Below are 21,285 nucleotides of genomic sequence, written 5' to 3' on the forward strand. Positions count from 1 at the left end.
ATAAAAAGAATTTATAGATAATTAGATAAGATTCAAAGAATCAGGGATATACATATATATATAGAAATACAATTATATAATCACAATGTGATATTTTGAAACACTTTCGCGTATACTATTCATACAACATTTATTTATAATATACATTTTCTCGAATACAATAGATATAAGCAGATATAATTAATGCGCTATTTAATAGGTATACTTACATCCTAGAAAGAGATGTATGCATCGACTAAATGTTACATAGTTCTTTAATTGATAATTGAGCCTAAAGTATCTTACAAGCTTCTCTTAGACTACGTAACTCTCTTCTGTGCTAATCGCAATATATTTTCTTATGCATATGTCCTTTGTCATGTATCAAAATCATATTCTGGCAGCCGCGGTCCTCTACGATGAGACCGTTTTGGATAATCTATATATAGTTGACAATTATTACATACACGCGCAAATACGTGACATTTATGTGAAAGAGCAGAATTGTGGATTATAAAATGATATATAAATATTATTTTATATATTAAAAGATACTTACGGTTGTTGTAATCTTCGTGAGACTGATAGGAACCTGGGCTAATAACTGGAGCATTCTTTACGCGATGCGATCCCCATTCATCCTCGTGTACCTATAATGGAATGAGGTACGAAATTAGCTTCAGACAATAAGTTTTCAATTTTATTAAATTGCTAATAACGTGAGATTTTTTTTTAGGAACGTTGATAAAAATTTATCATGTATTTAACAGTTTTACGAACGTGCGACTTGTCATATTTTCTTCTTTCATCTTGTTTTCGACATTTTTTATTTACATAAAACTTTCCTTTCTTTCTCTTAATTCTGTACTTGCTGTCCCATTGCTGATCTTTGTTTTCACTCGCATCTTTAATTAACGGTTGCTCTATGTGTTTCTGTAAAGTAAAAGAGTCAATTGCCAATCTTCTATCATCTCTTATTTAAATTCAAAAACTATAATGCGGTTTTACAAACCTCTTGTTCGAATGAGTCTTCATTAGCGACAATACTAGCTATTCGTTTTACACAGAATTTCTTTTTAGCACAGCAAATTAGCCATAGCAGTAGCAAACATATCGACAGCATCGCACCAATACTTGCCAAAGTTACCACTACAGCGGAGAAAGAATTCCAGAGCTATGAAAGAAAGTGATTATGAATATATCATATTGTTTCATTAATGCATCGAAATTAAAACACTGTAAGATATAATTTTAAAATGTTATACAAAATATTCGCCAACAGGTAGAAGAAAATTTTAGAAAAGTCCTAGATGATAAAATAAGATGAAAATTAAGAATAAAAAAAAAATAAACTACAATTTAGTTTATATTTTTTAATTATAAATATTTAAAAACTCACGTACTTTAAACATTTTTTACATAAATATTTAGACATTTATAATTGAAAACTAAACCTTTAATCGTAGATTTCTTATTCTATTTTATCTTAGTTTATTTATTATCTAGAATCACTTCTTAAATTTTCTTCCACTTGCCGAACGCACTGTATATTTTACAAATTGCAATCGAATATGCACCATATTGTAACAGCCTTTCGTCGTTGGATTAGTGCACGTGCGACAAACTCGAGCACCGTGATTTGGCTGATACGTGCCAGATGGACATCTCTTACAATGTGATATTCCGTCCTCGCTATAAGTACCCACGTTACAAGGAACTAGAAAAGTCCGTTAACCATTAGTTTATTATAGCATATTAATTTTTCTAATATGCGAATTACATACGTACCACAACGTGTATCACGAAGACCATATCCCGCTGGACAGCTGGAAAACAAACCAATATTGCTGGATCTTCCGATGGATATGTTTGCATCGGTCTTTCCTCTCTTTCGTCTTCCGAACGAGAACTTTTCAACGACAGGTACAAATCTCTGCTCGTAATGCGGCAATCTGAAAATAACTATAGTTAAAGAACTCTATAGAGATGTATTGTGAATTATATAAAATCGCAACATTTCTCTAATACAATTATGAATATTTTTTAATCATTCCATCACATCTTGTTACTAAGAAATGTATCTCCAAACAAAAAATTATAAAAAATTCTTTGTAACGTAATAGAATGCGTCATACAGGCAAAACATAAAATAATAATAGATGAGATTAATTTTCACAGGGTAACAAAGTAGAAGATATGTTGCGACAAAGTAAAACGAGTATATATTTGATAACTGACTAGTCTTCCCAAGGAAGATTTGCAAATTTTTACTCAGTATCAGTGAGAGTTTATCCTGAATGGTTTTAAGACAGTATACGTTGCAGTGTTTGGGATCGACCATCATTAGTTTAACGATATGCGAGGGAACTATCAAAATATTTACTGTAATCTGTAATCAAGATTAATCATTAAATGATTAAATTGAGCGGTAATCCAGCCCTCATTAATAGATCGAAATAGAAAAATGAAAAATGTTCTTTTATTTTATGTAAACTGTGAAAATTTTTCTTAGAATTCTTCAAATATATATAATTTTTCAGAATTTTTATATTTTTTAAAATATTTATATAATTTTATATGATTTTATATCTTTAAAATTTTTTGCAGATTTTTACAACCGAGATATGTTGAGAATTTTTTCACCAATATTTTTCACATACTTGACTTCGGGAGCAAGACGGCGTTAAGACGTAAGCATTACAGATATCCGCCTCGCATATAACGTTGTTCACTTTTAGGGGTAGATACGTCACCAATACGTCCAAATCCCTTTCGTCGCAAGATCGTACATGATAACGACTTTCTCCGTGCACAATGTATCTCGGCAATGTGACAACTACGAAAGATTTTTTTTAATTTGACAAAGTCAAGCGTTCGCCATTGATTCAAACTTGTTGCACATTTTGATCAGTAATTTACCTTGTAAATGGACTTCGTAAACGGTTTCCACTGGTTCCTCGTTGTCAGGGTTCATGTACGTCATGACGCAGGTGTAGTTTCCCGTATCCTTCGCGTTCACGTTTCGCAATTCCAAATCGCCGTTTTCCGCCACGAAACCTACAACGAACGGTCACCTCGTGAATTCTATCGTACCGAAATTTTCTTTCGAGTTTAAATATAGCGATGTCGCACCGAAGAGCGCGATGCCATCCGTTCTTTTCCACGTGTAACTCGGTCTGCTGACGCTCGACAACCAGGTGATACCATCGCTATCTTGATTGCAGGGTAAATTGAGATTAAATCCAGGTAATGAAATGACATCGTGATCTGGAAAGAGATCTTTGTATTATTACTATTTTTATACTTCAATATTAAAGAATTATTATTAGACTTGAAAATTTGCAACAGAAATACCGCTGTCGGATTCCAAATTATTCTTGAAATTGTTTTCCAATTCTTCTAATTTGATGTATTTCTGACCCTTTAGCGATTCGGTGTTGTAATGCGGTTGTGGAAATTCTCTAGCCTCCTCTGTGTCAGAATCCATTGTGATCATTATTTTATCCTGGATCTCTTTATATTCGTTGCAATTAAGTGCTTTAATTTCGTCTATCGGGAAGCTTGTTCCGTCCAGTAAAGATTTTATACTGTTAAGTACGTTTGTGATGTCACAAATACAATTCATACAATTATGAATTCTTCTTTCGTGCGACGTAGATTTAGCTTTATAGTCAATGGTAGTGGAATGTGTTACTTTGTCATTGTTCTTCTTGTCATCGGTGATTTTTACTTGAGAATATTGGCTCGCAGTCGTTGTTTGATGATGATTATTTTTTTTATTCACGACACAGTTATGTGTATTATGAACGGAGTGTAAATTAACATTTTGTAATGTTTGTGATTTTGCTGGTTGCTTCTTTTTATGTTTGTCTGTAGCATCTTTGTGCTTGACAATTTGATGATTTTTTTTATTTGTTAATTGATTTGCGTTGACACCGCATAGCTTGCGGTTTTTTGCCGTTATTGAATCTTTGTTCTTGGTATGCCGGAAATTATTAAATTTTACTGTGCTCTCTTCCTCGAAACTTTGCTTGTAATAATTCGGTCCGTGCAACCTTTGCAAATCGCGTTTTAATTTTCTCGTTATCGCCTTGGGTCGCTCCGTTCTTAACTTGTAACGTAACGCATTCTTTCTCGTTATATTTTTAAGACTGGCATTTCTCTTGTGATAAAGCATGTTGGACTTTACTTTGGCATTACTTTTGTTTTTAAGAATAACATCGAAACAGGTCGTCCTAATCGATATGTCAGTAATTTTACTTTTATCGATCGTCGTACGTAATGCGGCTGATAACTCCGTAACATAGTCTAATTCCCAGAATCTAGTACCACCTAAATGATATGACGTACTTTTCTCGGTAGGCCACGCTTGATCTAATAATTTTCTTTCATTTTTTGTTAATTTTTTATTCTTGCCTCTGTCTAAGAATCTTCCATCATATATTGGAGTCAATGTTTTATTTTCCTTATAATTCATATAGTCTATAATATTACATATTAGAACAATTACATGTTAGAAATAAAGATGTATTTTACATATTAGAAATAAAGATGTATTTAATATTACAGTAAAGTCTTAAAAATGAAGGTAATATGAACTAAAGTGCAACCAACTGTGCAATAGTTTTATAATATAAGCAAGTGGATTTTATAGAAATTAGGATAAAAAATTCTAGTATAATAGTATTCTTTTTATCATACCTTCTATTTGATCGTCAATATAATCTTCATTATCTTCTATTTTTTTCTCTATATTATCTTCTAGATCATCTTTTTCTTCAATATCATAGTATGGTGTTGTAATTTTTTCATGTTCTCCGAATTCAGTTATGTCATTTGATTCAAATAAAATCTCTGTTAATTCATCTTCATCTGGTTTAGAAGATATTATTTCATGCGTTTGTTTGTCCTCATTGTAATAGAGACGTAATACATTTACTGTATAAAAATCATCTTTGGCTGTTGCAGTTATTACTCTTTGATTCGAAATATTTACTGTATCTTTCTTTGATCGCAATCGTGCACTGTTCCCTATCGATAAAACGTTTCTTTTCTGAACACTTGCTTTGTTGTTAATGGGAAAATTGCTTTTTTTTGCAGAAATTAAGTCATATCTGAAGAAAGCGTCTCTCTTTTTATGATCCATACTGTCCAACATAGATAATGTAGTCGGTCTGAAGACACTTTCATAATCGATAGCACGTTGTTTATATAAAGGAATTCTATCTTGAAAATTAATAGTCGTATTTTTTTGCGTATGAGTAACGGGTGCAACCTTTTTTGAAAATTTCCTCATTTTTCTGTAAATCCTAGTGAAGCCTTTAAAGTATCGTGGCGGCTTCGTGGTTTCCTTGCTCAGCCATTCGTGACGCAACAGCTGCAGATTGTAGATTTTACGTGTAGTCTCTGCCACTCTTCTGCGATACCGAAAATTCGATGAAACATTCCATCTCGGTCTTTTAATTTTCCTTATACTTTGCAAAGCGAGAGGCTTTCTGTTTAATCGACCGACTGATTTCTTCTCTTTATTTTTCTCGGGAAAATACGGCAAACAAACCTTTTTGACCACAATATCTCTCCTTTTATCTAAGGGAATTGTCGTATTTTCTAAAACGTTCAAACATATTTGTTTCGTCACTATTTCTTCTTCTTTCTGTGTGACGGTTTCTTCAGGCGCAAACTGCGTTTGTTTTTCCTCTTCGATATCTTTCATTTCTGTATGTCGAGAAGTTACCATCTTCGTTGTCGTTTGATGTTCTTTCTTCTCGGTTATCTCTTTAATTTGCGTTGTTATTGGAGCTTCTATAGTTGTCTTTTCAGTCGGCGGTACTGGCGTTGATAAACTTGTGAGTACAGTTGATTTCTCCGACGATATATTTTTTTTTTTCTCAAACTCTTCCTTGTATTTTTCAAATTCCATTATATCCTTTTCTAATCTTTTCTCTCTTTCTAATAAAATTTTTTCTCTCTGCTCTAACTCACGTTCCTTCTTGCGCAATTTTTCTTTCAATCTTTTTATCTCCTCGTCATATTCTATCTCTGTAGTCGTGATAATAGCCGAAGTCGATGAAGCGGTTGTGCTAGTAAACTCTGCTGCTGATGAAGTGAATAAAGGTTTACTATAATCTGTATAAATTGCTGCGTATGTTTCTGTAGTGTACCAAGTAGAGGTTAAAACTGAAGTTACACTGATTTCCTCAAATCTTTCACTAAACGTAGCAATGGGTATTGTAATGAATTCATCAGTGGCCAGTGTAATTGGGCTAGTAATGGTAAGCGAAGCGAATAAAGGTTCGCTATAAAGGGTTGCGTAACTTGTAGTAGATATTTCTTCGATAGTATAAGGAGTCGTAGTTTCAATTGAAGCTAAGCCGATATTATATATATCCATGATAGATGTAGTGACATATGGCGTCGAAGTTACATAATACGTAATTTGTACTTTTTCTGTTTCTTCCGTAGAGTATGTAATAGATGTGCTTTTTTCTGTAACATAAGATGTAACTGTTTCCTCTGTTTCTTCAGTAGCAAATATAAACATACTTTCTTTCGTTGTCGTCTCCATCTTCTCCATAGCATATGTCACAGATGTAACTTCTTCTATAATACTAAATGGAATTGTTTCAATTGAAATCGTAGTAATTTCGGCTAAACTCGACGTAGTAATAAACGTATCAAGACTAGGAGATGTGACTTCAATCTCTGTAGTCAAAACTGTCAAATTTTTTGTACCAACAGTCTCAACAGGAGATGTAATCAAAATAGTAGTTGTAACATAGCCCTCTGTTGTACCAGTCGTTATTGTAATATTCTTTTCCTCACGCTGCATCATTTCCTTCTGTTTCTCCTTTTCTTTCTCCCACTGTTTTTCTCTCTCTTTCAGTCTCTCTTCTCTCTCTTTCAGTCTCTCTTCTCTCTCCGCTATCTCTCTCTCACGTTGTTTGAGATCATCGAGTCGTTGCAATAACTGTTTTTTCTGTTCTTCTTGGTCGACAGTTTTGCTCGTTGTAGTAAATACAAATTCGACTTCAGTCTCAGACGTGATAAATGGTGTGACACTTGGAAGAGTCTCCTCTTCCTTCATCGCCAATGTGACTTCATAACCGGTTTCGACAGTACCTTCTATTTCGGAAGATGCAGTACTCATAGTCGTTGTGTACACTTTAAAAGCTTCCCTCTCGGTTAACGTTGTCAGCACCGATGAGACGAAGACAGAAGTTAGCTTCTCAGTCTCTGCAATCTCAGTCTCTGTCGAAACTCGTCCTAAAGTCGTAGTCTCTCTCAATATAATCTCCGGAATTTCTTTAGGCTTTGTAATAAATTTTGGCAAGGTAACATGTATTCGTGTAAAACGTTCTAAATCCGTGTATCCAGAAGGATATTCAAGTGGCACCGTCGGGATTTTGAAAATTGTCGAAGAAGGAAGAAGGTATTCTTCAGTAGAGCCAAAGGTCAACCACGTCGTCGTTGTTAATTCTACCTTTTCGCTGGTAGCAGACGCTGTAAATTTAGTCGATGCGGATGTTTCCAGGGCAGAAGATGTTAAGTATCTTGTAAATTCTGAAGTTTCTACTTCAGATGGAACTGTTATATCTGTGACAAAAGGCGAGGGACTTGTTGTCTCTTCTTTGGGCAGTTCCGTGTATCCAGAAGGATATTCAAGTGGCACCGTCGTGATTTTGAAAATTGTCGAAGAAGGAAGAAGGTATTCTTCAGTAGAGCCAAAGGTCAACCACGTCGTCGTTGTTAATTCTACCTTTTCGCTGGTAGCAGACGCTGTAAATTTAGTCGATGCGGATGTTTCCAAGGCAGAAGATGTTAAGTATCTTGTAAATTCTGAAGTTTCTACTTCAGATGGAACTGTTATACCTGTGACAAAAGGCGGGGGACTTGTTGTCTCTTCTTTGGGCAGTTCCGTATATTTTGTCGTTACAGTTATCCGTTTCTTCGTCGTGGTTTTGTATTCGTCGTAATAATACCATTTGCCAGTTGGTATTTCAGTATCATATTCTTTGTATTCTTCATAGAATTCCCCTTCGTAGAATGGTTCTTTTGCTATGTAATATTCTGTTTCAGCTTCAGGCATTTCTTCAGTGGTTGCTGCCGAAATAGTAGGATAGACTGTTGTTTCGATAAATAATATAGAACTCTTTGTAGCGTATGTTATCGGCAAATTTTCAGTTGTTGACGTTGTAAATTCTTCTGATACAGTTTCTGGCAATGTAGAAATAATTTTCGGTGTAGTAGCTGGCGTTACGGATGTAATTATTATCGGTAGAATAGATTCGGAAAATGGAGCAAGCGTCACGGCGATTGTTGCATCTAAAATTGTTGTATATTTTGGTCGTTCAGTAGTCAACGATAATGTATCTTTTGTCAAGCTTGTTTCCATCATTTCTATGGTAGTTTCCTCCAAAAATGAAGTCATAGCTATTGTAGGTACCAAACTGATACCCGTAATACTCGTCTCTATTTCTGACACTGTACTTGTTTTAGTAGAAATAACTTCTGAAAGTGTAGATATTTCCTCAATTGTTGGTATAGAAATAACAGTGACATTTTCAATCAATTTAATTTCTTTAGTTATCGTAGCCCAAGTAATCGTTTCGTTTACAAGGGAAATTGCTTTGGTAGTCGTTTCGATAAAAAATGGCGTGGTAAAAGATGTCATTGGTATTGTTTCTTCAACAGTACTTTTTTTTTCAGTAACCCAAATTGTCGTACGCTCTTTTGTTGTTAGTTTTTCTGTACTCGTAGTTTCATAAGCTGTTGTTCCAGTATCCATTGCAATAGGCGTCGTGATTGTAATAGATATTGGAATTTGAGTGATAGAAGGTGTTGTTACCGTAGAATATATGACTGGAGATTTTGTACTTTCGAGAATCTCTGTTGTAATTGCGCTAACAGCTGTAGAAACTTTCGCATTTATAGTGGAAGATGTGATCAGAAATGTTTCCATTGCAGACACCGTTGTGGAAATTGGCAATACAGTTGTGGTTTTAAATGTCTCAAGTGAAGACGTTGTTGTCCTAGACATTCGGGAAGCTGTAGTTTCTTCTGTTAAAAATGTAGAAAGCGTTGCTGCAATTTTTGTAGTTGTTACAATTGTTATTGTTGATGTCTCAGTGGTCGTCGAAGTTTCGGTAAACGCTGATGTTATACTTGTCAGAATTTCGGTAACTGTTGTAGTTTCAGTAGTTGTTTTGGTTTCAATAGGCGTTAAAGTTTTGGCACTCGTAATTGGAGTTTTGAGAGTTGTCAAAATTTCAATAGGTGTTGAAATTTCGATACTTGTAGTTTCTATCGTCGTCGGAATTATACTACTCGTTAGTATCACACTGGCTGTCGGAGTTTCAATAGATATCCTTGCAGTTGTTAAAGTTTTATTAATTATTTTAGCAATTGTGTGTGTAGTTTCTATAGATGTTGAAATTTCAGTAGTTGTCTTAGTTTCAGTAGACGTTTGAATTTCAGTAGGCGTTAAAGTTTTGGCACTTGTAATTCCTTTAGTTACTGGAGTTCTAAGAGTTGTCAGACTGTCAATAGATGTTCTAGTTTCTATAGTCGTTGAAATTATAGTGGTTGTTGGTATCTCACTGGTGGCCGAAATTTCGGTAGATGTTGGTGCTTTCACAGTTGTTAAAGTTTTATTAATTATTTGAGTTTCAGTTATCGTGCTTTCCACAGACGTCGAAATCTCCGTAGCTGTGGTTAAAGTTTCAGCAGTAGTTATTGCGATTTCAGTGGGCGTTGAAGTTTCGATAGTTATTGGGGTTTCTGTAGCTGTTTCTTCCGCTGTTATAGTTTTCTCAATCTGTGTTACTGGGGTTTCGTCTTCCGGTGTTAACGTGGTTATCTCAACTTCTGTAGACGTACTTAAAATCGTTTCCGTTGTTTCTAAAGCCGTAGGCGAACTTGTGATTGCAGTAGTACTTTCAGTTTTATACAAAATTTCGCTAAAAGTAGATTCTGATGTTGCAATTTGAGAATCTTTTGTAATTGTCAGAAATGTTGGAATTAGTATGGAAGTTACAGTTTCAAACGTTAATTCTGTTTCTGTAGTCTTGACTAATGGTACGGTCGGGAATGTATATAAAAACGTGTTTGCTTTCGTTATTAAAGTTATCGAGGTACTTTTCACAATTTCTTCCTCCGTAGTCACGGTTTCAGCAATTAACGCAGATGTCTCTTCGATCGAAGTAGTTACAGGAATTGTAATTTTTAAAGTAATATCCGTCATACCTTCTAAAAATGGAGTTAACAACATGACAGATTCGGTTGTAAAATTTTCTACCATTGAAATTGTAGTGGAAATCTCAGTGGTTAAAACTGCTTCGTCAATCGGAAGAATTGTTAATTCTGTCGTGTAAAATAATGGTAACGTAGTTGGCATTGTGATTGTAAAAGCGTTCAACGTTACCGGCGATTGCGTCAACGATATAATTTCCGAAATTTTAGAAGTTAAATCTTTCTCGTAATCATTATACAGCCCCGTATAATTTCGTTTGTAGGCCTCGCTGTACGCAAAATCAGTAACTGTTACATACTCATACAAAGATGATTCGGTCACTTCGGAAATTTCTTTTTTTTCTGCGATTATACTTGAAGCTGTAAGTGTTGGTGCTTCGGTAAAGTACGGCAAGAACGTTAACGCAGAAAATTCTGTGGTTCTAAAGATCAGCGATGGCAACGACTCTGTTAGATTTTGAGTGGCCCACACAGCGGTTGTGTATTCTATGTGAGGTTTCTCAGTCTTGTCCAACAATTTAAGTATATCGTGATAAGCCGTTGCTTCCTTGTAAAATTGCGAATCAGTGGGAGAAATTTCTTTCTCTTTATCAGAATTAGATATTGTGCTCGACATTGCTCTCTTCATATTGCGTCGCGTTAGATCTCGTTTGTCGTTCGAGAAGAAATGTGCTGAACTATCTTTTTTCGTGTCTATATCTAAAGTGGGCGCTTTGTTCGGCGAAATTATTGATCTGGTTATCTGATAATTTTGTGCACCACGACCACCTACAAAATTATTTTTGCTTAATACGTTATTTTTAATCAGACGCGACGATCTTAAAAAAGGCGTTGTACGTTTCATTTTTTTCAATCCGGATTCGATATACTGTCGCATTGGTTTTACTCGCGTCTTATAATTTTTCGCCAAAGACTTCAGATTTCTATTAAATCTCGAATGAGGCAATTTACGTCTCTCAACGTTGCCTGATTTGAGAAACTCTTCCCCAATTCTATCTTTACTCCTCGTCGATCTGACGTTTTTTTTATCGCACAGTCTGTTTTGCACATCGCTGAGACTCCGATTAACTAACTTGACTGCGTTTAGCAATTTTTCCATTTCCGAGGACAGTGGTTTAATGGCCATTAATAGAGCATGCGAGTTTTCTACGTTAGATTGCGCTTTCTTCAATGGCCATTCATCGGTATCCGGAAGTAACGGCGCAGATGTCACATAATCTTCCGTATTAAGAAATAAATCCCCTTGAGTACTATAATTACCAAATAACGCTTTATCAATAGTTCTATTATAATCGATAGAATAAGTTGATATCTTATTATCATATTCGCCTGGAATTAGCATTCCGTATTCTTGGTTGCCTTTCTCTCCATCTTCACTATTTAAAGTGACATTATTAACGAAGTTAGTGCAAGTAATATTCGAAAAGAACATGTTATCTTCGTTTGCAAAGACAGCTCCATTCGAAATCGAAATGTCATCTGTAAAATCTGTTATAGGTTTAACTTCATTGCTATCTGTCGAAAATTTAGAACCGTCTTCTCGATTTTGTGATATATCAAGTACTTCTTTATTGTCATTAGTACATTTCAACATTTCAACATTTTCTAGAGTGGCTGGCGTATATATACTATTATCAAATGTGTCAAAAAAATTATTTCGGAAATTTGTAGTTGTCAATTCGACACCAAACTCACTGTAGTCCAAAGAGTTTTCGTAATTTCCTCTATCTTGAAACAGATTTATCTCATCATCCAATGTTGTCACAAATGAGATACTCGGTTGAGTATCGTCATTCGCATTTTCCTTCGAAGATTTATCATAATTAAGAATATCGAGAGAAGAAGATGATAAAAGTGGCGACAAATCATAAGTATTGATTCGCGAATTAACATCCGCGAAGGGTGTGCTGCTATAATCCGGAATGGGAGAGACAATTTGTTCGTCGGAAACAGCGTCAATTAAATTGGGACGAGTCTGAAAGGCGATACCACCCCCCGGATACAAGTCAGGATAAAACGGCGGCACCGGATTTTCCGTAGGTTTCGTGCTTTCTTCGGGAATACGAGAATCAAGAGTAGAGTGTAAATAATTCGCGTTGTGATCAAATAAACGGTAATTACCTCTTTGAAGATACGCTCTACCTACGTCCTTCACATCGTGGTGCATGTGCGCCTTGAACGAGAGAATGGCGGATGTTGCGTTGCCTTTACCTCTTTCTAACGGTTTGTATCTCTTAGGTATAATTATTCTCTCTGCGCCTGTTCGAGGATTCTCTTGGACGTCCTTCAAAACGTATAGATCCTTAGAAACCGGTACTAGCAGAAATCTTTTGTTAGATTTTGTTCGACGATCATTAAATATTTTTTCTTTAACGTTATATGGATTTAAAGAGTCGTTCCGATGTCGCTGTTGAAATTCTTGAGAATGGCTCGAGTTTAACGAGTCCATACCAGTGAGTATTCCAGGCTTAGAAAACGGTATTTCATTATTCGGATCTTCAAAAGCAGAGCTTTGTACATTGACCTTAATTTTGGATTTTGGACTAGCGATTTTGGAAAGTATTAGATTTTGATTAGAACTATTTGTATCAAATAATCTCTGTGAATTTGGATGCCGCTCGGCGATAGGGAATACAGCTTCATTGAAAGAGCGATCGTCTAGGTTCTTTAATTGCGCTCGCGGCCTCTCGAATGTGAACAGCGAGCGATTAATCACTTCTGCTTCCATGATCGTCGGATTTGTTGTAGAGTCGAAATTAATTGCGACAGCGGTTGATTTCCCAACTCGCCAGATCGAAAATCTCGCCACGTTCGACGAGATACCGTCTTCGACGATATCATCACCGTTTACGTAATCATTCTGTGCGATCCTGCTATTCGAATTCTTCGCATATTTCTTCCTTTTTCGCAGACTTCGTTTGATTCGTTCCAACTTGTTGAAATTTTTTCTGCTACGTGGAAAGCCATCGATTCGATTCCCTAACAATTGCCTCTTATACATATTGATCATTTGAATTCCATCGTCGATAGGTATTTCGGACACTCTACTCCGTGCTGTACCACTTTTCTGATTGAAAATGTATCTCACACTGCTTCCTGTAAATGCGTTCAAAGAAAGAGATGCTAGGAGAACACGCGCGATAATCAAGAAAATTATTATCAGTTTATTATCATTTCATACTTTATCATTTATCCGAAACGAAATATCCCTTCTTTTTTATATAGATATAAAAATTGTCAACAGCTTTATGATTAATGAATAGATTAACTGAAAGAAATTTAGTACATTTTTAAATAATTATGTATACCTGGCATTGTTTTAGCGATATCGCCACCAATTGCGATCCTTGCCACATAAGTCGCAATGTAAAATACGATGAAAAGGATAATTTGCATAGCGTCATATCACGAGCATTCTTAGAGGCGGTCCTTCGCTCACGATTCACGCGCACCGTCACCGTTAATTCGCATGAATCTTCCATGGAGCATCGCACGATGCGACACGTAAGTATACTGATATGTAAAAGCGATACTTGTAATGCTTATATCGACATGAAGTTCATAAAGTTCGTGAAGTTTGACAGGGAGCAATAGCAATAGCTGACAAACGCAAATGAGAACGTTTTACGTGTAGAACTTTTCATTCGATTATTTTAATATGTATATATGTCTAAAGCAATTTTTTTAATTCATCGATTAATTAATCATTGAATTTAAAAACGTGCTTACATTTATACCTAGTATCATTTCTCATTTATTTTACACACTGTCAATATCTTAAACCAACATTTGGACTGAGATAATCGTTAATCTGTTTTTTCCATTTTTAAACTCAGATCTCGACAAAAAAAATCTCTTTTAAAAAAGAAGTTATGAAAAATTAATTTTTAAGGTAGACTCTCCTTCGAAATTAATTTACTCATAACTTCCCATTTAGGGGGGGCTTATTCTTAAAATTTTGCAAACACATCCTGAGTAATATATGGAAATTACGAGCACATTTTGAAGAATAAGTCCCTCTTGGAATAAAAATTATGAAAAATTAATTTCTGAGGTAGACTTCTTTTGAAATTAATTTGCTCATAACTTTCCTTCTAATGCCTATTTCCACCAACACAAATTAACTTTAATCTCAATTTTATTTACTCTTTAGCTTTCTTTAGTTCTAAGAATTGGAAAAAAATAAGGAGCAAGTTAAACTAACAATGAGATCAAAGTTAATCTACATTGATGGAAATGGGCATAAGAGGGACACAAATCACGTTCATTCGGATTTTACCGCTGATGTGATACGTAGTGATGGCCTCTCTCAGTTTTCTCCAGTCTTCTCTCTGATGAATAGTAGAAAGAAGAGTAGGAGTGAGCACAGAGTAGAAGGGAGAGGGAGTACGCGTCTCTCATAATCGAGTGTTCTCATAACGTGTAGTATTTTTTCCAATTTATTGTACATACTTGAAATCTGTAAATGTAATATACAAAATTGTGATTTTATTATTGTTAAGATTTTAAATTCAATTAACGTGATGTACAAGTATTTGCACATCGAAAAAAACTCAACGTAAAGTTAAGGTTATCATGAGATTTTGACAAGAAAATATAAAAGTTAGTATCACATGTATGTGTAAGAGTATAATTATTATTAACTATTAAATTGAATAAATATTTATATCAAATCTAAGACATTATTTATTTACAAATACTTGTACTTTTCAGGATCTCTCTATTCTGGAGCATGTTTGAAAATAAAAAAGAAACTTGTCTCTCAAGTAACTCTCAAAAATCATTTTCATCATTCTAAACGATAAGGACAGTTTGAGAGAAGAAACTGATTTCTTAAATATAGCAAAATGAAGACACTACTCAAAATATTATATTCGCTCTGCTGGAGTAACGCATACTTGATAATGGGTATATGTATGGGCCTAAGTTTCAGTCTCCTGTTGATACCAATTGAAATTGACAGACAGCACGACGTAGCGGAATCTTTTGATCATTCCTTGAATACCTTGGAGGATATAGATCCCTATGAGCCGAGAATAAATACCGACAGCAAACCACAGCAAGTACAGAAGGCGAGGAAAGCATTTGTGCGTCCTAGATACTATTCCACAGAGCTCGGGATCAGGGAGAAATTGTTTGTTGGGATTATAACGAGTCGCGAGCATCTGCACAGCAGGGACGTTGCATTGAACAAGACAATCGCTCATATCGTAGATAAAATTCGCTACTTTATCTCTATACCAGAAGGGACCAAGCCAAATGTTTCTTTTCCTGGAATAGTGGGGTTTACGGACACGAGGAGTATCTTGAAACCTTTCCATGCCATGAAATACATCGTCGATAACTATTTGGAAAGCTATGATTATTACTTTCTAACTAAGGATGTAAGTTACGTAAATGCGAGAGGTCTAATGGAGTTTGTGAATAAAATAAGTGTGAGTCAAAATGTTCACGTAGGTGTTCAAAGTGAAATTGATACCTATTGTACTCTTGGTAAGATTTATAGACATTTTATTGATCAGTAGTAGTCAATAATCAATTGTAACTAAAATTATTTTTTTAGACTCTGGTATACTTCTGAGCAATTCTGTCATACGAGAAATGAAAAATAATCTGGATTGGTGTGTCAGGAATGCATATTCGGATTCAGATGACGTTAATTTTGGCCGTTGCATTCTCCATTCCACTTCTATGCCCTGTGTCAATCAAATACAGGGACGAAACTTTACATTTACACGGTTGAGATCCACGTTTAATTTTAACAAGAATTTCGCCCGGTTAACTGAGCAAAAGAATTTCGAGAATTTGCTTTCCATTTATCCTATTTACGATCACATGCTCATTTATAAATTTAACATGTATTTTGCCGCAGTAAGTCTTCTAAAATAATAAACTATAAAACTTTACAAAACACGATTTTCATATGATTCTTTACAGAATTCTAAAACATACATATATGTAACTTTTTATATCATAGCATATTATTTTCAGATAAACTCCGTTAAAGTTCATAAACAGATTACTGATATACGCAAGATGATATCTGCGACTGCACACTTGGGCCCACCGAATCTACGTAATGTATCATGGCCTATTGGAAACCAGCCTGGAAACAGACCTCTAGGACGTTTTGACGTTTTACGCTGGTCATATTTCAATGTGTCTCACGTTTTCTTTGAGACAGATTTTATTAACATTCAGGAATTAAAAGGCGATACAAAATCTGACATAGATTACGTGATAAATACAGCTGTGAACAATATTATAAACAAATACGATAACAAATTAAGTTTTGTCAGACTGCTGAATGGTTACCTAAAATTCGACGCGTCCAGAGGGATGGATTATATACTCGACTTGATATTCAGCGAAGTAGCAACGGGCAAGGAAATAAGGAAACGAATCGAGATCTGTAAGCCGCTGGGAAAAGTAGAAATTATACCCGTTCCGTATGTGACTGAAAATACGAGAATTAATATAATTATCACTATCGATCTGAGCAAGAAGCAGGAAGCATTAAATTTTATCGAACACTACGCGCTTTCCTGTATGGAAAAGAAATGCAAAACCTTCCTCATGGTGGTTAGTTCAAGCATGTTTTGAAACATATTATTTTTCTAGTATAGTGTTAAATTAGTTTACTATAGTTTTATAAGAATAAAAATATAAAATATTAAAACTATATACATATTATTTTTGTAGGTTCTCTTATATAATTCAGATTCACCGTCAAAAGGCAGAGGCGACGTTTATCATGAAGTAAAAACATATATATCAATGCTGAACGAGAAATATAAAAAGGATCAATCCAAAATTACTTGGCTTTCAATACGATTGCCACCCAATGTAACTTCCATAGATTTCGATCCGATGTTAAAGATTGCCGTGACCGACTTGTGCGCGAAGAAATTCTCGTCGGAAAGTCTGGTTCTTCTCGTAGAGACAGGAACGAAATTAAAAATGGATTACTTAAACAGAGTAAGCACCAAAGTTAATAGCATTACATGTAATTTCAAGTACAATTAATTTGTCTCTGTTTATCAGATTCGAATGAATACCATCAGTCGCTATCAGATATTCAGTCCGATTCCGTTTATCGAATTTCATCCTGATATAATTTATGCAAATGAAGCGGCTCATGACGAAGTCGACATTAATAGCAATTATGGAAAATATGATGAGCAGAACTACAATAATATCGCATTTTACATTAAAGATTATAACGCAAGTATGTGCATATGTTTTTATCAACTCGTTTCACGAAGTCTGAATATTTTCAAGTATGAATAACATTTGATGTTTTCGTTAAAATGTTTCAGTGCGGCAAACAGTTGAGACGAACATTCCATTAGTGCGATCGGATAAGGACATAGTTACTCTCCTGAAACTTTCCAAACACAGCCCTGTAACTTCTCTATTTGAAATGTACGTGTCATTCAGCGATATGCATATATTTCGTGCGGTAGAACCGACGCTAAAGGTAAAATACAAAGATGTCAGCTGCGACGATACTTCCAATGACAGTATATATAAAAGTTGCCTTAAATTGAGGAACAGCCACTTAGGTAAACGTAGTCAATTGGCTAGACTGATATTAGATTATCAGAGCTATCAAACATAAAGAAGTATAAATCGCAGTATACAATCTTTACAAAGATTACAAATTCTATTTATTGTAATTTAAGTTATTCACAATGTGAATGACACTTTATAGAGATAAACAAAAGATAAATATGTTTACAATTATCTACAATCTACAACAAAATTCAATATATCTGTTAGATGTTTTTTATATAGATTTATATACACACCAAGTCAATTATATACATTATAAGAGTATTTTATTTATTCATATATTTTATTCTTGAAATAAATATTTATAATTGATATAAAGTTAGTTTACATTTCTTGCAAATAACAGTCTAAGATTTTATTCTCTTTAGAATTGTAAAAAGATAATTGCACTTACTGCAGCATTGTGATGCAATGGCGATTGTACATATGTATTTTTATGCATATGTATAACGTGTACATCCGTATAAAAATTTCAAGAAATCTGTTGAATTATCGTAATCCGCAAAATTGATATATTAATAAAAAGATATCGCAGAACAAAAATTGTACGGTTGACTCCTTGGAATACTTTTTATTACTTCTATTGATATATCACCGTTAATCTGATTCCGATTCAGATAATTGCAGATCATCATTTAAGAGATTCTCCGGCAGGAATGTGGGTGAGGCAGTTGTACTATTCAAATTACCTAAAAAAATATTACTTTTAAATATAACTATAAGCAGAGTGTATAATTAGAGATACTTTCAATAAATTTATAACTACAAGGTCTGTTTTTTGAATAGAATTAGTATATATACTTGTTTTAAATACTTAAAATGAAATAGCTATAAAGTATCTGGATTGAATAGAGTTCACTTAATTATTATAATTTTATTTCTTCAAAAGAAAAGACCTCGAGAGAGATAACACAGAAAAAATATATATTCAATATTATATGTTCATTTACCATTAATCGCTGTTGGCACTGAGACATTTTCTGTTTCGTAATCACTGCTTGAACTGTCGGAACTCGAACTGCTCGAACTGGAATCACTCTCCAATGTGGTCGACTTAGTATTTAATGTTGGCATTGCCTGAGAAGTTAGGATCAGTGAGGACGAAGGCATCATTGACGCCAGTCCAAAATCATCATTGTCGGATCCGATCATCGGTAAACTGGCCAAGGTTGGTTGCCCACTGGATGATTGCACAGGTGAAGAAAAGCTGTCATTCGAATCAATTATATTAGTCTATTCATAATAATTTTATATTAAAATTACTACTCAATTTAATCTACGAATGCTCCGAAGCATTTAACCAACCAGAGCATTTAATACACTCAACAGCAAAATCAAAGGATTACTTATTCTGACTCTGAAAAGTAGGTGTAATTCAAAAGAGTGTAACTTTGTCAAAAATGATCATAAAAAATGTTAAAAAAAAACATTTTAAAGCTTGAAATCTCTAGTTTTGAAATTGTTAAGTCATCAAAAGATTTACAAATTGTTTACGAAGTTAGGCAGATTCAAATGGTGTTGCGCCAAATCTCCAAATTTTTTACAAACTTTGCAAAGCTCCATGACGTGAAATAAAAATTCCACGCAAATGCAATTTACAGCATTCGAAAGCGTGAATCTTTACCTTTAATTTGCGTACTTGCTGAACGTTGTACATTTTTATTTACTGAATTATTCAACATTAAACAAAAAAGGCCATTTTTGCTTCAGTGTTGCATGGTGTACAACCTAAGGGCGCATTCACATATGGAGTGAGAAAGCAGAATGTAGAAAAACAATTTACTCACTGGTAACAGGAAATACAAACAATTACCATGCAACACATGCAGTTTATTTTTCCAGTCTGTATATGAATTCTCCTTAAGTACAGTACTATAGTATAGTATATGAAAAAAATAAATAAGGATATAGAAAAAAAATTTAAACAAGAAGCAGTGATAGATGAATTCAGCACAAAAACCAGTTCTGTAACAGTTGTAAGATTTTTTAATATGCGCTTTTTAGAGTTCTTGCTTCTAATTTTTACTGGATCTAAATGTATAAACCACAAATAATTTTATAACAGCTATAAAGCTATCTTTCTGTTGAATACAGCTGTTAAAAATAGAGATAAAACAATTTTAACAAGAAGCAACAAATAAATCTCTTCTTCAATGTAATTAAAAATTTATATTTGACAATATACCCATTGGCAGCTGTACTCAGGGGACTAGCTTTATCATATGGTGATGTCCGTGGTGGGCTCTGTTTGGTAGGATGCAGTTGCAGTGAGGGTTCTCTCTTTTTCCCACTAATAACCTTGGTCCTCCCATTCGCCCTGCCATATGTAGGGCTTTTCTTGACCTCAACTGGCATAGAATTGTTATTGCTATTACGTTTGGGCTCCGCTCTGCATGAAACAAGATTCACAATGTACTCAGTGATGCATAATAGATACAAGAGACAATAAATGACTGCAATAAACATACCGTGTCTTTTTAACCTGGACATTCCCAGTTAATTTCTCCAACGTAATCTCCCCGGTAACTTTGTCTAAAATTAGGACGTACTCCTTATTGTAGGGCCTTTGCGAGCCCTTGAACACAGTGTGAGGGGTGCCAGCACCATCCAAATGTGGCATGGTAACCGTTACCGTGTTGTCCGAACCTACATCAACTTTGGCCACCTTGGAGTCATCGACGCTCGCGGGCTTGAAGTCATCTGGAAAAATCATACAATTAGATACGTCCTAGAAGTATCGTCATTCTTCTCGTGTTGAAAGAAAGATTTCTTCGCTTTGCTCCAAGCTTTTGTTCTAAATTTCTGCTCCGGTCAATATGTTAAAGTCTTGGAGAAGATTCTAGCATCGTCGAAGCGAAGAATCAAGCAGATTCTCGATTCTGGACGATCAAACTTACATTTTAAGGTGTGAAACTTGGTGCTATTGCTCGTAAAGCTGGGACCCAGCTTGAGCTCGCGGATCTCCGGCCCCAAACCGAGTCGTTCGACCATACTTCCACCTCGACACTCGACACCCTGCATCACTTTGGTCCTCTCTCCTCCTAACTTTCTTTCTTCTGTCTTAATAAACAAGCGACTGAGAAAACACGCGTGCGGAGCACCGATATTTTTCTTTCTCTCTTTCACCCCGCGTTATTGCACAGCACTCGGAAACAAGATAAATATTGATAAATATGGTACGCGTGGATACAGTATACAACTTGTGCAAACTTGTGTCACGAATTCTTCGAGCGCCACTCGACTCTCTCCGGAAGTGACGAGTGCGAATCGAACGACAAGCGCGCGCGCACCGATAATCGGAAGTGGACACTAATAACTCTCGCACTTGTCATAATGACTGCTACGCATGAAGCGATTTAATTATTCGATTCTCTCACAATATTATTCCTATGAATAAGAACCAATCAAGTTCAATCGCTCGGTCAGCTGCTTCGCCAGCTTGTTGAGCGCATCCAATGAGCGCCTGGATCGCCTCGTGTCGAC

General features: G+C 35.0%; 5 protein-coding genes across 8 annotated transcripts; 1 reads left to right on the forward strand and 4 right to left on the reverse strand.

The window, feature by feature from the left end:
* Nucleotides 1-483: 483 nt before the first annotated feature.
* LOC120357845 lies at nucleotides 484-1,141 on the reverse strand. The gene is made up of 2 exons (XM_039449585.1): nucleotides 992-1,141; nucleotides 484-912 (listed from the first exon to the last, which is right to left on the reverse strand). The coding sequence occupies exons 1-2, from the start codon at nucleotides 1,100-1,102 to the stop codon at nucleotides 712-714; spliced, it is 312 nt and encodes a 103-aa protein (XP_039305519.1). The 5' UTR covers nucleotides 1,103-1,141; the 3' UTR covers nucleotides 484-711.
* A 356-nt stretch (nucleotides 1,142-1,497) lies between these two features.
* On the reverse strand, nucleotides 1,498-10,235 carry LOC120357846 (uncharacterized threonine-rich GPI-anchored glycoprotein PJ4664.02-like). Its single transcript, XM_039449586.1, has 8 exons — nucleotides 4,681-10,235; nucleotides 3,334-4,461; nucleotides 3,112-3,246; nucleotides 2,899-3,036; nucleotides 2,640-2,815; nucleotides 2,218-2,368; nucleotides 1,768-1,931; nucleotides 1,498-1,696 (listed from the first exon to the last, which is right to left on the reverse strand). Exons 1-8 carry the CDS (start codon nucleotides 10,217-10,219, stop codon nucleotides 1,532-1,534), a joined length of 7,596 nt encoding a protein of 2,531 aa, XP_039305520.1. The 5' UTR covers nucleotides 10,220-10,235; the 3' UTR covers nucleotides 1,498-1,531.
* LOC105205741 (chondroitin sulfate synthase 2) lies at nucleotides 1,706-18,345 on the forward strand. 4 transcript variants are annotated; one of them, XM_026131817.2, is made up of 9 exons: nucleotides 1,706-1,902; nucleotides 2,587-2,669; nucleotides 13,551-13,731; nucleotides 14,941-15,720; nucleotides 15,791-16,098; nucleotides 16,219-16,809; nucleotides 16,930-17,205; nucleotides 17,272-17,455; nucleotides 17,547-17,848. In XM_026131817.2, exons 4-9 carry the CDS (start codon nucleotides 15,075-15,077, stop codon nucleotides 17,846-17,848), a joined length of 2,307 nt encoding a protein of 768 aa, XP_025987602.1. In that variant the 5' UTR covers nucleotides 1,706-1,902; nucleotides 2,587-2,669; nucleotides 13,551-13,731; nucleotides 14,941-15,074. The 4 variants fall into 4 exon arrangements, with proteins under 4 accessions (XP_025987602.1, XP_025987603.1, XP_011173542.1 ...); XM_026131818.2 differs by lacking the exons at nucleotides 1,706-1,902; nucleotides 2,587-2,669; nucleotides 13,551-13,731 and adding an exon at nucleotides 14,575-14,842; XM_011175240.3 differs by lacking the exons at nucleotides 1,706-1,902; nucleotides 2,587-2,669; nucleotides 13,551-13,731 and adding an exon at nucleotides 14,576-14,829.
* LOC120357768 lies at nucleotides 10,220-11,747 on the reverse strand (the record flags this gene model as incomplete). Its single annotated transcript, XM_039449252.1, has 1 exon — nucleotides 10,220-11,747. A coding segment is annotated over exon 1 (1,440 nt), but the record flags the coding sequence as incomplete, so codon positions are not given.
* Nucleotides 18,052-21,070, reverse strand: LOC105205740 (ell-associated factor Eaf). The gene is made up of 5 exons (XM_011175239.3): nucleotides 20,700-21,070; nucleotides 20,271-20,502; nucleotides 19,988-20,191; nucleotides 18,753-19,009; nucleotides 18,052-18,491 (listed from the first exon to the last, which is right to left on the reverse strand). Exons 1-5 carry the CDS (start codon nucleotides 20,821-20,823, stop codon nucleotides 18,400-18,402), a joined length of 909 nt encoding a protein of 302 aa, XP_011173541.1. The 5' UTR covers nucleotides 20,824-21,070; the 3' UTR covers nucleotides 18,052-18,399.
* Nucleotides 21,071-21,285: the final 215 nt, after the last annotated feature.

This window comes from Solenopsis invicta, chromosome 5 (genome assembly GCF_016802725.1).
Source record: "Solenopsis invicta isolate M01_SB chromosome 5, UNIL_Sinv_3.0, whole genome shotgun sequence".
Lineage (NCBI taxonomy): Eukaryota > Metazoa > Arthropoda > Insecta > Hymenoptera > Formicidae > Solenopsis > Solenopsis invicta.

Excerpts from the sequence above, each read along its gene's own strand:
- LOC105205741 (XM_026131817.2), top strand. The coding sequence starts at position 15,075 with ATGAAGACACTACTCAAAATATTATATTCGCTCTGCTGGAGTAACGCA. Across the intron at positions 16,099-16,218 it reads TTAACATGTATTTTGCCGCA|ATAAACTCCGTTAAAGTTCA; the intron begins GTAAGTCTTCTA and ends TATTATTTTCAG. Across the intron at positions 16,810-16,929 it reads GCAAAACCTTCCTCATGGTG|GTTCTCTTATATAATTCAGA; the intron begins GTTAGTTCAAGC and ends TTATTTTTGTAG.
- LOC120357845 (XM_039449585.1), bottom strand. The coding sequence starts at position 1,102 with ATGCTGTCGATATGTTTGCTACTGCTATGGCTAATTTGCTGTGCTAAA. Across the intron at positions 913-991 it reads AAGACTCATTCGAACAAGAG|AAACACATAGAGCAACCGTT; the intron begins GTTTGTAAAACC and ends TTTACTTTACAG.
- LOC105205740 (XM_011175239.3), bottom strand. The coding sequence starts at position 20,823 with ATGCAGGGTGTCGAGTGTCGAGGTGGAAGTATGGTCGAACGACTCGGT. Across the intron at positions 20,192-20,270 it reads GTCCAGGTTAAAAAGACACG|AGCGGAGCCCAAACGTAATA; the intron begins GTATGTTTATTG and ends TGTTTCATGCAG. Across the intron at positions 19,010-19,987 it reads CTGAGTACAGCTGCCAATGG|CTTTTCTTCACCTGTGCAAT; the intron begins GTATATTGTCAA and ends TTCGAATGACAG.
- LOC120357846 (XM_039449586.1), bottom strand. The coding sequence starts at position 10,219 with ATGACGGATATTACTTTAAAAATTACAATTCCTGTAACTACTTCGATC. Across the intron at positions 1,932-2,217 it reads AATCTTCCTTGGGAAGACTA|ATTGCCGCATTACGAGCAGA; the intron begins GTCAGTTATCAA and ends AGTTATTTTCAG. Across the intron at positions 1,697-1,767 it reads TCTTCGTGATACACGTTGTG|TTCCTTGTAACGTGGGTACT; the intron begins GTACGTATGTAA and ends GGACTTTTCTAG.